A 15677-nucleotide genomic window follows, 5' to 3' on the forward strand; every position below is an offset into this window, starting at 1 on the left:
ATTACAAAGACTGCAGATTGTGTGCTGGCTAATCTGTGAACTGAGTGACTCCCTGAACTGTTCCAGCCTTATGAATCCTGCAAATGTCATTGGGAAAGGCTGCAGAATCATCTGGGAAAATGGATCATTCATAAACAGAGTCCACTGAGTGCATTCATCAGTACAGAACCAGGCCTATTGTATGATAAAGACAAAAGTACACACGCTCCCATCCGATGATTGGCCAATGGAAGATAATCACCTGTGTCTGACAACACACTCACTCTCACCTGATCAGACCGAATGGATTAAACAGGAGAGGAGTTGACAGAGAGGTGACTCACCGCCATCTGTGGCTATTTTAAGATATAATTTCAGTGTGTGCCAGCCCTTCCAGTCTCCTTAAATATATTGGTGAGGTGTGTTGTGCAGCTCTGTCCCTCTGTAGAAATATGAGGCAGATCATTGCACACTGGGCCTCACTGATGTGATGCGTACCAGTCGTAAATGCACTTTAATTGCCCTCCACACTGGTTACACAGGTGTAGACTGCCACCCACTACGTGGCGTAACCACATTTAATAAATCCGACACAGTTTATGTGAATGCAGCAGTTCACTCACCGCACTCCAGTTATACAACTCCAGATGATTTCTATTTAGATTCTTATCTAACACCCTGTAAATGTTGAGGCCAACTTGGAACACCAACATGACAGAGACTATAGGTATGTACCTGTTTAAGACATGTTTACAAGATATAACTGGATTAGGAAATCATGAATGGAGCTATAAATGTCTTGAACTTCCTTGCTTGAACTTTCTATCTGGTTACCTTCCCCTTTGATGGCCGTTATGTCATCTTATGTGCACGATTCTCTTTGGTTAAATCTCAGGGAGGCTCATCTCACCCGAAGTCTACTCTCAAGAAAAGATTTATCTCAGATTTTCCTGGCCATAAACCAATGCCTTCCATTCCTTTGTTGGTGTTTATTATTCCCTCCCTGCTTCAATACTCAGTCTATTTATATCCTTTGAGTCCTCATTTACCCCACTAGCGAATGTTTGTAGCCTACTTAGGAGCACTTAATCTTTTACATGTCACCTTTTGTCTCCATTTACTCACCTTGTCTATATTTACCTCCCTGTCAGCCCATGCTTAGGCCTATTTAAGTGATTCATGTAACATAATTTGTTGCAGATTGTTTCTTGAGTAACACTCTTCTAAATCTCTTTATCCATTTGTTGCTATTAACATCTCCACTCTCATCAATATCAGGAATGAAATCTCTTAATGCATTTAGTTACTTTTTAGGCCTTCTCTTTGAGATCAATCTAAATGATCACACGGTTATATAAATTAGGAACACAACAAAGCCCACACATCCTTTCTCTGAGAATTTTAAGTTTTTGTACTTTTTACATCAATGTTAAGTTTAACCATCAGGGTATGATTTCAGGTATTTTGTATTTGTATTTTTGTAATTATCCATCCATCCATCCTCTACCACTTATCCGGGGTCGGGTCGCGGGGGCAGCAGCCTAAGGAGAGAAGCCCAGACTTCCCTCTCCCCAGCTACTTCTTCCAGCTCGTCCGGAGGGATCCCCAGGCGTTCCCAGGCCAGTCGAGAGACATAGTCTCTCCAACGTGTCCTGGGTCTTCCCGGGGGTCTCCTACCGGAGGGACATGCCCTGAACACCTCACCAGGGAGGCATCCAGGGGGCATCCTAACTAGATGCCCAAGCCACCTCATCTGGCTCCTCTCAAAGCGGAGGAGCAGCGGCTCTACTCCGAGCTCCTCCCGGATGGCAGAGCTTCTCACCCTATCTCTAAGGGAGAGCCCAGCCACCCTACGGAGGAAGCTCATTTCGGCCGCTTGTACCCGTGATCTTGTTCTTTCGGTCATTACCCAAAGCTCATGACCATAGGTGAGGGTAGGAACGAAGATCGACCGGTAAATCGAGAGCTTCGCCTTTTGGCTCAGCTCTCTCTTCACCACTACGGACCGGATCCGATTTTTGTAATTACAAAAAGTTAAACATGTAAACAGACTTACCCTGCAGTGCAGCGACGTGGAGGAACAACCTTCGCTGCCGTCATCGGCGCTGCTGGTTCCTACAGTGGGGCTGAGCATAACATTGGCCAGCTGCTGGCGTAGGAGGGCAACATGCATGGCAGTGTCTCCATCCTCATCCTCCATGTTGACGTCGGCGCCCTCAGCCACCAGCAACTGCACCAACTCGGTGTGCCCCTGCGTCACTGCCAGCTGCAGCGGCGTCTGGTTGCGGTTGTTCCTGATGTTGATGTCGCAGCGTCCCTACAGGAGTTTGGATGTTTTACTGAACTGATGGAGCTCAATCTAAGAGTGGAAAGCGGCTCAACGTGCCGGCTTTGTTCCGGCCTCCAGCTCACCTCTTTGATGAGGATCTCAGCCACATCCCGATGGTTGTTGAGAGCAGCCAGGTGTAACGCTGAGAAACCGTCCTCTTTCTTGACGTCCACTAGCTGCCGTGCACGGGCCAGAATCTTCTCTGTGGCCCTGCCAGGACAAAGGGCACAAGACTGAATGTGAGCGAGCGTAAAACACCTCATGGCTCAATTTGGTACAGATTAAAAACTGTAAGATTTCTTGCAGCTTCTTTTTACCAGCTTTCTGCCAACTGAGTATGAACTGAATTAGAAGAAAGAACTATTTGGTGCTCTCTCTCGTCACATTAAATATAATGTTAAGGTGAATTTCGAACATAAATTGCATCCCATTAATAGCCTATGACATGCATTTGATTGATAAGCTTAGTGCACTTATAGCGCGACCCAGAGAAGTGGAAGCACATTTGTGCTGGGCGTGTGCTTTTTAAAAAAAATAAAAATAAATAAGGGGTTAAGTTTTGACATGGGAGGAGAAACAGACAAGGAAGGAGATGAAGCAACTCAATGCAAACCAAAAGGAAGGTCGCAACAAGCATAGACTTGTTACAGTTTGCAGCAATGAGTGCAAAGATTTATGTTTATTCCAGTATCGCCACTAAAAATGTCATAGGGAAAAACAAAGTGCAAGGCCTTCATTCAAAATAGCCCCTTAAGTTGGGAGAAGTAATCTAAAGCACTGCAGGACGCGCCCTAAAGGGTCGGGGTTAGGTAGATGGCTTGCACGGAAGTGAGATTAGTGCAGACAGAGCTAAAAAGCAGCTGTGAATTCTAAAAAGCATGATTCCGTTTTCCAAAAACTGAAAGTCAATCCACTTATCATAAAGGGAACCGACAAATGTCATTCTATCCTGAAAACAGCACCCTGAAAACAGAATTCTGAGCGTTGCAGGTTTTTCATGCTGAACTTATGGTGCAAAAGTGGTGCTGATGCTGCCGCTTGCAACAGCAGTGAGGATGAGGCGACAGCGTCTGCACCCTATGCTTACAAGACATTTCACTTTATGTTAGAATACTTCAAGTCTGTATTCTGGATATACATGTTAAGTGTAATAAACACACAAGCGGTTCATACAAGTTACATTTCATGCTTTTTGTATCAATTTACCACAGTTCTGTTCTGGCAGTAAGGTGAATGACAGTGGAGAGCTTGTGGAGATGAGTTATTAGACACATCATCTCAAGGTCATGGAAGTAATAAGACGCAATAAAAATAATTGACTCCTCGGCTGATAGTAAAAATAATCATGGACGAGTCGACTATCAAAATACTCATTAGTGACAGCCCTAGTGTCAAGAGGAAAACAAAGGTGAGGCAACAGGGATCCTGCAACTTAGAATAGCCTAGATAACTTAGTAGTCACCCTAGTATCGCTAACCCAGTATTTGCAATGCAAAATATTCTGCTGTCACATCCTCCACCTCCAGGTCTCTCTCTCTCCGTGCTGGATGCACAAAGGCTGGGATGACGCTTGCAGCTTATCAGATGGTGTACATCCACCCTGGCACTCAGCATCATGTGTTGCACGATTTCAATCATCTGCATCAGCTGCACTGTGATAATACTGATCTCTTTGGCTGTGTCATCTCTCCTTCCTCAAGATGCTGCATTCAGGTGAAATAGGAAACCTTTCGAGCCGAGTGTGTCTTTTATTTAAAGGTGGCAACTATCGACATCACTGAGGTGAAACAGGCAGCCAGTTCTCACTACTGCCCCCCCTGATGTCTCTGCACGTCTCCCCGACTCAGCGTTAATGGATGCTTGAGGGTGTGAAGCAGGAGGATTTAAATCCTATTCTCAGGTGTTAAATGCAACAGCTCAGATTGTACGTCTGGCCCAACAGAGGACCCAGAACTTTAATCTACCAATGATTGTTTAAATAGGAGGCTTCACAAATTGAGAGCATCTCTCATTTTATGTGGCAGACTGAGGGAACGGGCCGCTGCTGGGCTGCGCCGAGTGCTTCTCTGGTTTCTCACGTGTGAAATGGAATCCAACTGAGCTCCCCGGAAGCTGGACTGCTACATTTTTAGAATCATTGGCCTTCTGTAGTGTTGACATTAGCGCTGCAGGATACACATTTCTTAAAAGTATTGAGATTCAGAAAATTTCAGCTTTCAGATGCTTATCCATGAGGTAGGGTGAAGACACCGGGACATTTCTGCTAACATAACATTAACATTCAGCAGATTGATTTTAAGAAGATGATATAGAAATCAGAATAATTACCTTAGCATAAACGAAATCCAAAGGATACATTGTGCTTTTAATAAAAAAGAGAAACCAGAACAATTCCGGTACTGTTTGTCCCTTTCCAGTACATGTAGTCGATTCATCTGCAGGGCAATATTTCTCACCTTCTAATTCTTTTCCCCCCCCCCGGTATTGATTGTTTGACACTCTGCCACATTGTCTGGGTGTATAATTAAGCTTGAAAGCAGTGGTGTTGGAAGTCAATGGAACAGAACCCGCATTGCAGCTCCCTCTTTATGTGTGTGGGTGTGTTTGTGTGTGTCTGTGTATGCGCCCGGGCCCCCGAAGACCTGAAGCAGACATCTGTGTGAGACCTGTTACCCTGCTGCCTGCTGTCAGCCTTATTTTTCAGCACGGGTTCAGACTCATATTTCTATGAATATTCAGACTTCGGCTGATGTTTTGGGGTTGTTTCTCCACAAGCACAATTAGGCAGCTGGAGGGTTTCAACTGGAGGTCAAACTAGTAATGATTGAAGTCATCATTGGGGTATTTTTGGGGAGTTTGCATCATGCTGGTCTGCGGCTCTTGATCAGAAACAGAGGGAATGAGCTATGACAAGTGCTTGTTATTAAATGGAAAAAAAACCAAGAAAAAGTGACTATGTGTGCAACATCTGGCGTGCGCCTGCATGTTTATGCAACATAAACTCAGACGAACAAGAGCGGATGGGGCGGGGGGGGATAGGGTGGGTGGGGTGTTCTAGAGAAAGTGAAAAGAAAACTGTTGAGTAAAAGAGTGCCCCTTTTTTGGGGGGGTGGGGGGGCTTTATTAGATATATGGCCACTTGCCTTATTTCTTTTCTTTCTCAGGACTGTTTGTGAACTTGGCATGCCGGCCGAATTTTCCATTTCCTCACAATAAATAAATACTCTCATAAACAAAACACTCATCTTTATGCCATTATAAACAACAGAGGGACACAGCTGTTCACCCCCACCCCCCCAGCCCGAAAGGCAAATGGAGGCAGCAACTCCAAACAGTCCTACTTACACACTGAATCTCACTACAGCCACAATTAACTGAAACAGACACGGAATAGATCTAAATGTATAAAGGATTATACTGCATTAATGATAACTAACGGTATGAAGTAAACTCTTCGGTTTCGCTTTTTCAGGCCGATGACTATATGAATTTATAAATGACATTGATGGCCTACATACCTCGACTGTATACACGTTTAATAGGATGAACCTTTTACACTAAGCTGGTCCTAAACAATATGAATCCTGCATATTTTTTGGCAGCAAATGTCAAAATAAATGAACACTGGGGAGCATGACCTCGCTCCCAGCTCTGCACATATGATGTTTGCCAGAGTGGATCAGGTAGTAAATGAGTGTTTAGTCTGCTGCAGCTTCTGCTCTTGCTTTTATTTTCTTTTAAATGTAGTTACAGCAGACAGACTGGATTATTCTTTTTTTTATGGCGCACTTGTGTGCGTGTGAGGCTGCTCTGCTGTTGTAAACACACTTTTATGTGCATGCAAGTTGGGAAGGGGTTGTGTGTTAGCAGGGGAGATGTGGATGGGCAGGAGGCGATGTTTGGAGGTCAACATTTTTACTGTTCCATGTTTCCTTTTTGGGGGGAAAACATGCTATTTTGTGACGTAATAACAGAAAAAGCTGAGGCTAAGAAGCGAAAGGTTTTGGGTTCAAGCTCCAGTGCGGACAAAACTCAGGAGGTGTTCTGATAGTAGGGGAGCACTGCCCAAGTACCCCTGAGCAAGGTACCAAACCCCCGAATGCTCACGTAGTGCAGTCATTCAGGGTTGTACCCTCCCTTCACTCATATGCAGCTGGGACTGGTGACCCCCCATGACCCCAAAAGGGAAATAGAGGTCAAAAGAAAGAACAAAGAAAATATAATAAGAGAAAATGAAGGAAACAGAATAACAAGAGAGTGAATCAACCAAGTGATTTTCCAGATTATTCTACATGAGTGGCTCATTTATTCCTGCAGGAGTTCTAGAATGGTGCTAAAAATAAGTGAAGGAACAATGGAGGTTGTCTATACATCTATATTGCTCATTTAAATTGAAGGGCAATGATTAAAAGGCGTTAAATTGAAAATAATACAGTGGCATGCTTTCATGCTCATGCCGGCACAAGACAGAATAGCTGTGATTTGAATATCGATAACAACTTAGATTATTAAAACTGTATACCCAAAATGTGGATGGATTTCTTTTCATGCCTGCTAATGAACATAACAGATCAGTAAGATTTATTACCGGGTAAAATACTTAAATTAGACTTGAAACCAACAGTAACTAAAAACCTCAAATGGAGTGAAATGGAATCAGGGAAAACATTTATGGGAAGCGGGTGTTCTTTTAGTGCTTCCTGTACTTCATGGCACCTCTTTTAAAAACCGTCAGGGACAATTTTCCATGACATCGTTTTGTTATAAATTAGGAGGCAAAGTTCATGTGAGGTAGCAGAAAACCTGGAATGAAGAAGCAGCAGCCTTAGAATGGCCAGCACTGTAAAAACTATCAACTCAAATCTGGTAGCACACACAGCTATCTATTTCATTTAAAAGTCCAGGAATCACTTTGTTTCTCATCATAAAAGTACTGATTATATTAGGCCAGGAGCTCATGCAATTGTAGTTTGACTTTTAATTGAAACTCTGTAAAATAACACTAGAATGTCATATTAAATGGAAAAAGTCCTTAACTACAAAGAGTGGTTTTACTTATGTAGCCCTGACATATAATATTGACAGTTTTACATTTTGTATAATTAAAACCAAAACTGTTGACATTTCAAAGCCATTGTTGGTCTGTGGGAACTATCATGATGCAGCATGAAGAGACGAGGATACTGGCGTGCCAGAAAAAGAGACTTGTTTTAAGTGGACGAAATCTTATCATTGTGAGAACAACGAGTTCTGCCTCTGCTCGACCAGCACACTGACAGACAGCCTCACAAGACAAAACAGCCATAGTGTCAGCTATCAGTAAGTAAACCTCTGTGTTCATCAAGACAAATAAGTTGGATCAAACCTCAATGAGTTACAGTAAGGGAAGGATGGAGAGTGGAAATTTTAACAAATGCCTTGATTGTGGTCAGGGCTCCTGGGGCAGTTAAGACACACTCAGCCACTCGACAACAGCCCCCCCACCCTCCGGGTCGCCCGCCACCACAACTACGCTCACATGGGCGAAAAGAAGTGCAAAAGAAAAAAAAAAAATCGCACATCGACACTTATGTTAGCTATTGATCTGGCCATGAGTGACAACAGTAGTCACATGGAGACGTTTGAGGTCATTTGTTTTGAAGGACTCGTTGCCTCCAGTCTCGTCCCATCAATCACGACCACGGTGGTCCAGAGTCATACCAGTTTGAACCATTACGCATAGTGGTCGTTTGTGACGAAACCGGCATTCAAAACATCATCGGCCTCCATCTCAGCCAATAGCAAAATTCAAGCCATAGAGCAGAAATTCCTCTTTAACAGGGCTCAACCAGCACATTCTCACTCATCCAAAATAGTCAAAACACATAATAGGAAAACAGGCATACAGAGACAGCCACAGACTGCAATGCCTATTTCATATCGTTGTGGTAAAGGCTGAGGGAAGATTTCTTATAAATTTTTTGTGGGCCAGTGGTACTTTAGAATGTCTACATAATGGCATTAACATGATGGAGCTGTGGAGTGGGTGTAAAGGGTCCTCAGTCATGGGACTTTCTTCATAAATGGGCAGCTATATAGGTCAAATTGGGAGGTTTGGGCTACATTGAATAGTTTGCTGGCCTGTTTGACACAATACTACACACTATTAGACATTAATACACTACTTCATACCTAAATACATTTGGTTTCAGCAGAAGAAAAGGTTTAGTTACAATTTAAAAATGCTAATGTAATTAGAATGTTTTTTCTTCTTAGTAAGCACATGAAGTCTGTCTTCCCTGGAAAATTCTATCCGGCATGGTGTTCACAAAATGTTATTGTCCACTTGTGCATCCCAGGCTCTGCATTTGAAAGAGTCACCCCCAACGAATTCAGTTTAAGGAACACTTTAGCAAGTAGAAGCAGAACCGTAGGAAAACAGGATGGAAAAGAAAAACTCAATTCCTTTTTTGGGGACTCAAAACCTAGCAAAAGCAGCAAAATCTATTTGCTTGATATATTTGCTTGCTGCATAGATTGTTTTCAAACTAAGACACAAAGGCACAATAGGGAGTTATTAACATACTCTATATTGAAATAGCCTAAATAATCACGCATTTCACAAAAAACCTACGAACATTTGCCAAGGATTTACTTCATTTCATTATATTTGCTTTTTTTAAAATGTATTAATTCCTGAGGTGATCATCACTTACAGTTTGTTCCCTTTGAGGGCAGCATGATGCAGCAGGTTGAAGCCTCTGTGGTTCTGCTGGGTGAAGTCAATGTTGGGCACCAAGACCAGGATCTCAATGATGCTGCGGAAATCTTTAGCAATGGCGTCGTGGAGCGGTGTGTCTCCATATGAATCCTGCGTGTGGAAAAAACAAGGAGACTTTGTTATAAATAGGAAAACAAAAGCTTTCATTTTTTCTTTTTTATTTAAGGAGATGAAGACATATCAATGACCCGTGACCTCACATTATCGTACCGTCACAATTTAAACACCGAATGTTAACTACCGGTAGTACTTTGATGTTAACTAGTGAGCCAGATGTGGTGGCTTGTTTTCATGCTATATAGCACAAACAAAAAATAAATAAATCTGTGGGCTATGATTAATATTTTTAGCTGCGTAGCTGCTCTTTTCAAGCAGAAAATATATGCAGTTAGTGGGCTTCAGGTCTGGCTGCAGGCTTGTCAGACAATCTAAGAAATGGCTTAAAAATAGCTTTAAGGTGCCTTGATGGTGCTACAGGCTGTAGTGAAATTGGGTCACACTTAAATGCAAAGAATGTTTTGGGTTTTTTGTTTTCACAACAGGTTGGAGTGGTGAAATGGATGTGTTGATGAAAGGAAGTGCAATGCGCAATGGAATACATGAAAAAAAATCTCTTGTAATGATCGTGGATTAAGAAAATAAATTACACCTCACCTGGAGATTGACATCAGCCGAATGTTCGGTCAGCAGTCGGACCAAGTCAGTGAAGCCTTTATTGACGGCAATGTGGAGCGCGGTGCACATGGAGTTGTTAAGAATGTTAACATTTGCCCCCTTGCTCAACAGCAACCGTGCAATCTCTGCCTGGTTGCTACAGCAAAACATGATACAGAAAGGAAAAAACGATATTAGTCGTCTGTACCATGAACGTATTGTCATATGGCAGGAAAAGAGACTTTCCGTAGCTCAAAGCTCATGCACATCGTGCTGCGGAACCTTGCATGTGACTTATCCTGACAGCTGTATATGTGTGCTTCCTCTCACCCAAAGGCAGTGTAGTGTAATGCTGTATCTCCATCTTCATCCTTCGTTTCGATGGAGCCATTGGCCTGCAGCAGGGCCTTCACCACCTCCATGTGGCCTTGATGTGCTGCAACCTGCAGTGCAGTCTTACCCTGGTTCTTTATGTCCACCTACCAGGGGCAGAAATGTGATCGAAGGTTCATTAAAGGTGGCGATGGTCTGTACGCCAGCGTGTCCCGACGCCCACTGGCTGCCAATAATCTGAGCCCAAACGCATTGTCACACACGTGGAATAATCTGGATTAAATATTTCGTCATCAGTGATTAGACGTAAATTTAGAAACACAGACGAGTGTGTCGGTTTAATTTTTCTATTCTCCCAATGTGGTCTCATCAAGGGGCATATGATCTAAAAAAAATCTACTGTCAAAAAAATACAATGTCAAAACAAATCATATTAACATATTAATTTATTTTCCAGTGTACTCAGTGTTTCCCATCCATCATCAAAATGTCACATGGAAACAAGATTTTTTTCCTGTTTATCTGCACTTGAGCTCATTTACAAAGGATTTTTTGTAATACCATTTATAGTTATAGTCATATGTTCTCCTCTTCAGGCCTAGCCTGGTGGAGAGAAGAAAACTGTGCAGAAAATACAACAATAGAAAAAAATCCCTTGCTGTAACTTAATTGCGCAATCCATATTGGTACCAGTAGCATATCTGTTTGGTTGAATTATTTTCCTATGACTCATCAAGCTCATGACAACCCAATGTTTCTCACTCAATATTCTAACGGTGCCAACAACTCTAACCAGACTCTCCATAGAAATGCATGTTAATATGCTTAGTAATATTACTCAGTCACTCTTGTTCTTTCAAATGTTGATTTTTCACTAATTAGTTCTGCTCTGTAACTCATCAGTCTTTCTTTAGGCAATCTGGCCCTTTAAATGTTCACTATTAATAGTAGTAGGCTGGTGGCAAACGCTCTTGGAACAGGAAGTGGACTGCAGCAACATGACTGACTGCTGCACTAACCTTGTCGGGATACTTCTGCACCAACTCTCGCACTTTGGTGGCACTGCCGTGTGCTGCCTCGATGACCAGCCGACTGGGATTGTCTTGCTCTGTGGACTGAGACAGCAGCTTCTCCAGCACTGAGATGACAGTACCTGAGGACAAACAGAAGTAGAGAGAGAGAAAATGTGGTGACCGCAGATAGGAGACATAAAAGGCCTGAAGGACGCAATTAGAAAAGTATTAGGAGGTTATTAAAAGGAAATGAAATACAAATACAATGTCAAATTCAAAACCAAAAGGAATGAGTCAAAATGTCCATTCATGCAGTAAAACCTGTCACACACCACAAGTAACATGCAGAAACACAGGTCAGAATACACATACAGAAGAGAATTACTGAGAGTGTCTGACATGATGACAAATGTCCGCTGTGCTGCCAAAGCATCTCTCAGTCAACATACAGGGCAGTAACATGAAGAAATGACACCTGGTGCACAAGAAAGACAGAGAAAGCCAGCGACCGTGGCGGCAAATGTCACCGCCTGAAAGCATGAGTGACAGAGACGAAACTGGAATGAGGAAGTAGGAGACATGCAGGCAGGAGACAGAGCTGGAGTCAGTGCTGAAGCCCCCTTGTCCCTGCAAGAGGCCTTACTTCCAGATTCGTTGGGGTTTTCGGTTGTCATCAGGTTTGCATCCACCTCCACGGGCTGGGCTGAGAGGCACGCTGGATTAAACGTCCACGTCTGGGCTCCGAATGCCACACGCAGGTCTCCATCTGCATATACCTTTAATACCTTTCCAACCTGCCCAAGCACCTAAGAAAAATATAGAAAGGTATTCAATAAATTCTGGGTCTCTCCTTCTGTTTACGGTGCTATTCTGCTTGTTCATATTGTGAATTTTGCTGCCTTGTAAAACATGGTTTAGTGTATTCATAAAAGTGCTCTGAAATATATCTAACAGTTGGGCAATAATAAGCTTCTATCATCTGGATTTATGCTTCCAAAATATTGCTGTTTATAAGTCAGGAAAAGGTTACAAATGTCAACGTTAAAATGATTTATGTTTCAAGTCCACAAAAATTCAGGATTACTCCATCAAATCGAATGAAATTTGATGAGATGCAATCCTCAGTTAAATCAGTTTACTCAAACAAAGCCACAAAGAAATAAATCTTGGTAAGGTGCCCCAGTCGCAACTGGGTTGTTGGCCACAGTTAGAAGTTGAAGAGTTAGAAGCTCAAATGATCGTACAGGAGCCATACTGTCCGTCCACTCTCCGTGACCAGCCTGCAGCCGCTTCACGCTTTCCATGTCCTCCAGGACTCGTACAAGTTCCCCGACTCCAAAGGTGTTCACCTAGTAACAGAAAATATGGGTCTGAAGCAGATGAAAATCCCCCCAAAAGATGACAACATTGCTCTGAAATAGGACCTCGCAGAAGCCTACCTTAGTGAGCGCTCCTGGGTGGAAAGTCCAACGTATATTGTTGCTATACTGGACTCTGACATCTCCTCGGTCAGTAATTCTATGCACAGTCCCAATCCTGCAAATATACTGCACAAACAAAATGGCGGCGTCATGTTGGATTCTCCGTCTGTAGGGCTGTGACCTAAAGTTGCCTTTAGCAGCTGTGTTTTATGAGTTGGACACTCTGCTTCCTTTCACTCTGCTGCACTCTTGCATTCATCTGATTCACTTGTGTAAATATTATAAATTTGTATAAATAGCATTTATGCCCGTTTGGAGCCGAGTGGCCTTGTACACGAGCAGAGCAACTTGCGAAGTTTATTTTGGATATCTATGGAATTTGAGAAAGTCGGCAGGGCTTTATGTAAAGCTGTCCATTGTTCATTTGTTGATGCGAGTGGACTTGACTCAAATACCTCCGCCATTTTGGGATTCCACCCTCCGTGTCCCTCCTGCATTTGTCGCAGGATGTCTACCTCCAGCAGACATTTCACCTTGTCACCCTGCTGGAAGGAGTGACCGTCAGCGCTCTCCTGGCGCTGCAGCTCCGCATGCTCTCCTAGAAAAAGGGTTGTTCAAGTTCAAAACGCCTCATGGCATGCAACCAAGACTGTTTCTTTCTGAGTATTTCCTGTGTTCAATAGTCTGATATGTCATATATTTAGGACAAAACAACACATTTAGAGACAAATGCTATTGCAATGACAGTTCATATTTATGTTATTAAGACAGCAAACAGATCCATAATCAAAGTTTAAGTGAAATATCCTACCTAGCTTTGGTAAATGGTCTTTGTAATAGAAGCCTCCTTGGCCATCAGACACGTATTTGAGGTCAACTTTGCCCTTGTGCCCCATTCGATAAACATTGGTGGTGCCGTTAGACCAGGTGACACTGGCCACACTGCGACCAGACTCATTGTCCCATCCACGAATGTCCACTACCTTTCCCACTTTACCCTCCCCTCCTACACACACACACACAAACACACAAAAAAAATCATAGCAGAAAAATACAGATATGCAAGACCATTAATGTAGCAGTGGAAGAAACTGGATGTCAAATCACCTGAATGGGAAAAAAAAGTTTAACAAAAGGACAGTGAATCAATTAAATGTCAGACACAGGTGTTTCTCTCTTGCTTTAAGCCTTAATAAAAAGAGCCTTAGTGGTTAATCAACAGGACACATCTCTGAATTTGGATTTAAAAACAGAATTAGACACATTTGCAAGACACATTAAAAGAAAGTTAGGAATGAGAGAGAAGGCTCAGGTTTTTTCCTATGTAGCCCTCCTAGTTATTCAAGCCATGGAACTGCCTCGCTGCAGTACCACTAAACCAGTGACCCAGAAGAATATGTGGTGAGCTGGGGTACTCTGAGCATGCTCACAGCATCCTGTATGCACTTACACCATTTAAGCCCGACGAGTGACTTAACCAAACCCTTGGGCATTGGTTTCAAAGACACTAAAAGGACATTTTGACTCATTCACTCTTGCGGAGAAAAGGCAGCACTGCTATTCTCAGAGACAACGATGAACACAGACAAGGAATCTCTCAGAAACATGGAAGCACCCACATTCAAAGCCTTTAATGTGACAAATGAGTTGGGAAATTGTGTCAGTAACAGTGCAAACGTGTAGTTTGTGACATGGTATGAAAACAACACGGACATTTATTAAGGATGAGTCACGACACAGTTATGTTTCTCCACACCCAAAGCACAGAAAATAATTCAAGTGATGTTTGTGGCCTCACAAGAAGGGATGAAAGAAAAGTAAATCACGCTGCAGAACAGGGACTCGACAGGCAGGCAACATCTGTGAGCAGTCTCAGATGAGTCAGACAGAGACACACGCTGTAATGACTTTTTCTAGGTTAATTAAGCGCAAGGTTAGAACGTTATTATGGTCTGTGGACATGAATCACTCAGAGGGGACATGATGGAAGAGAGATTGCAGAGTTTGCTGTTAGGAACATTCCCTTCCACACAGGATCACTCACCGTCTTGGTTACCCCAGTCCCAGTCAGGTCCTCGAACAACTTTAACGCCCTGGAAAATCCCTTTGAGGATGATCCGTGGGAGATTCTGCCTCGGCGCCAAACTCACTCTGTGATGACAGTAAAAAGAAACAGCTGAGCAAACTGCTGTGCAGCACGTTTGTGGGCACAAACACCTGATGGATTTGAAACTATAGATATGCTTTGATTCCAAAACATGATTTAATGAGGCTCAGAATTTCTGCAGATTCCTACTGTTTTTAATCAAGGTTCTAACTTCCATATTTGGTGTGTCCACCTTTTGCAGCAGTTACAGCAGAAATTTATCTGGCAGTGTTAATATATTTTCTGATAACTTTACAACACACACATGCCTTGCCTAAAGAAGTTTAGTTGCTGCTGAAGCTAAAAAAAATAAAATTATAGTTTTATATTCCATTTGTAAAATTGTTGCATCAATATTGGAGCCAGCTGGCTTTTTATTGCCACGAGCATTGGATCTAATCTTATATTATCAGTTTATTTGTGGTCAAAGCTTTTTCAAAAGGGTTCCTGAGAACCTTCAACAGTTTGATGCCTGTTTACGTTTTATGTGATTATGCTTAATCAATACAAAATACAGCCCACATCAATGAAACACACCCAAACAAGCCGATAGGTTCTATTATAAAGATGTCTCAAACACATAGGCAGAAAAAATAATCCTTTATCAGAATGAATGGAAGTAAATGGACTGATCTTGCTTTCTATAATTATTTTAGTAGCATTCAATTAAATGGTCTGCTGTACGCGAATAACTGTATCTAAACATCCTTGATTTTAACTCTCATCTTGTCGTCAATTTCACAAGATGTCAGACAAGCAGAAATGACGGACAGGACGATATAGAGGTTAAGGTAAAATGATCAGAATATAAACATTTATAACACACAGGGGAATCTCAAGACACTAATGGAAAATAGTCCTACATTGTCCTTACCTTATAGTAAAGATTTGATCAGATCTTGGAGCAAAAGAGCTTCCTATTCCCATACTTTCTTGCTGAGCTCAAACCTCAGCTTCCATTTAACCACAATAGCTTTTTGAAAAGACAAAGTTATACACAACCCAGCGAGATAAAAGAAAATAATTCTGATTCCTCAGTGCT

At 42.4% G+C, this 15677-nt stretch overlaps 1 protein-coding gene across 6 annotated transcripts in view; it reads right to left on the reverse strand.

Moving 5' to 3' along the window:
* The window catches only part of mib2 (MIB E3 ubiquitin protein ligase 2), a 35320-nt gene that overhangs the window by 4942 nt on the left and 14701 nt on the right, over nt 1-15677 (reverse strand). For 5 of the 6 annotated variants that reach the window (XM_057040151.1, XM_057040150.1, XM_057040152.1 and 2 more), the window contains exons 4-15: nt 14534-14640; nt 13301-13495; nt 12945-13087; nt 12508-12615; nt 12313-12417; nt 11712-11874; nt 11075-11208; nt 10053-10201; nt 9723-9879; nt 9004-9158; nt 2392-2518; nt 2036-2296 (exon numbers count right to left, since the gene is read on the reverse strand). In XM_057040151.1, coding sequence (XP_056896131.1) covers nt 2036-2296; nt 2392-2518; nt 9004-9158; nt 9723-9879; nt 10053-10201; nt 11075-11208; nt 11712-11874; nt 12313-12417; nt 12508-12615; nt 12945-13087; nt 13301-13495; nt 14534-14640 — 1804 coding nt within the window. The remainder of the gene's footprint in view (nt 1-2035; nt 2297-2391; nt 2519-9003; nt 9159-9722; nt 9880-10052; nt 10202-11074; nt 11209-11711; nt 11875-12312; nt 12418-12507; nt 12616-12944; nt 13088-13300; nt 13496-14533; nt 14641-15677) is intronic. The other variant, XM_057040154.1, reaches the window with a different exon arrangement.

This window comes from Takifugu flavidus, chromosome 8 (assembly GCF_003711565.1).
Source record: "Takifugu flavidus isolate HTHZ2018 chromosome 8, ASM371156v2, whole genome shotgun sequence".
In the NCBI taxonomy this organism is placed as follows: Eukaryota; Metazoa; Chordata; class Actinopteri; order Tetraodontiformes; family Tetraodontidae; genus Takifugu; species Takifugu flavidus.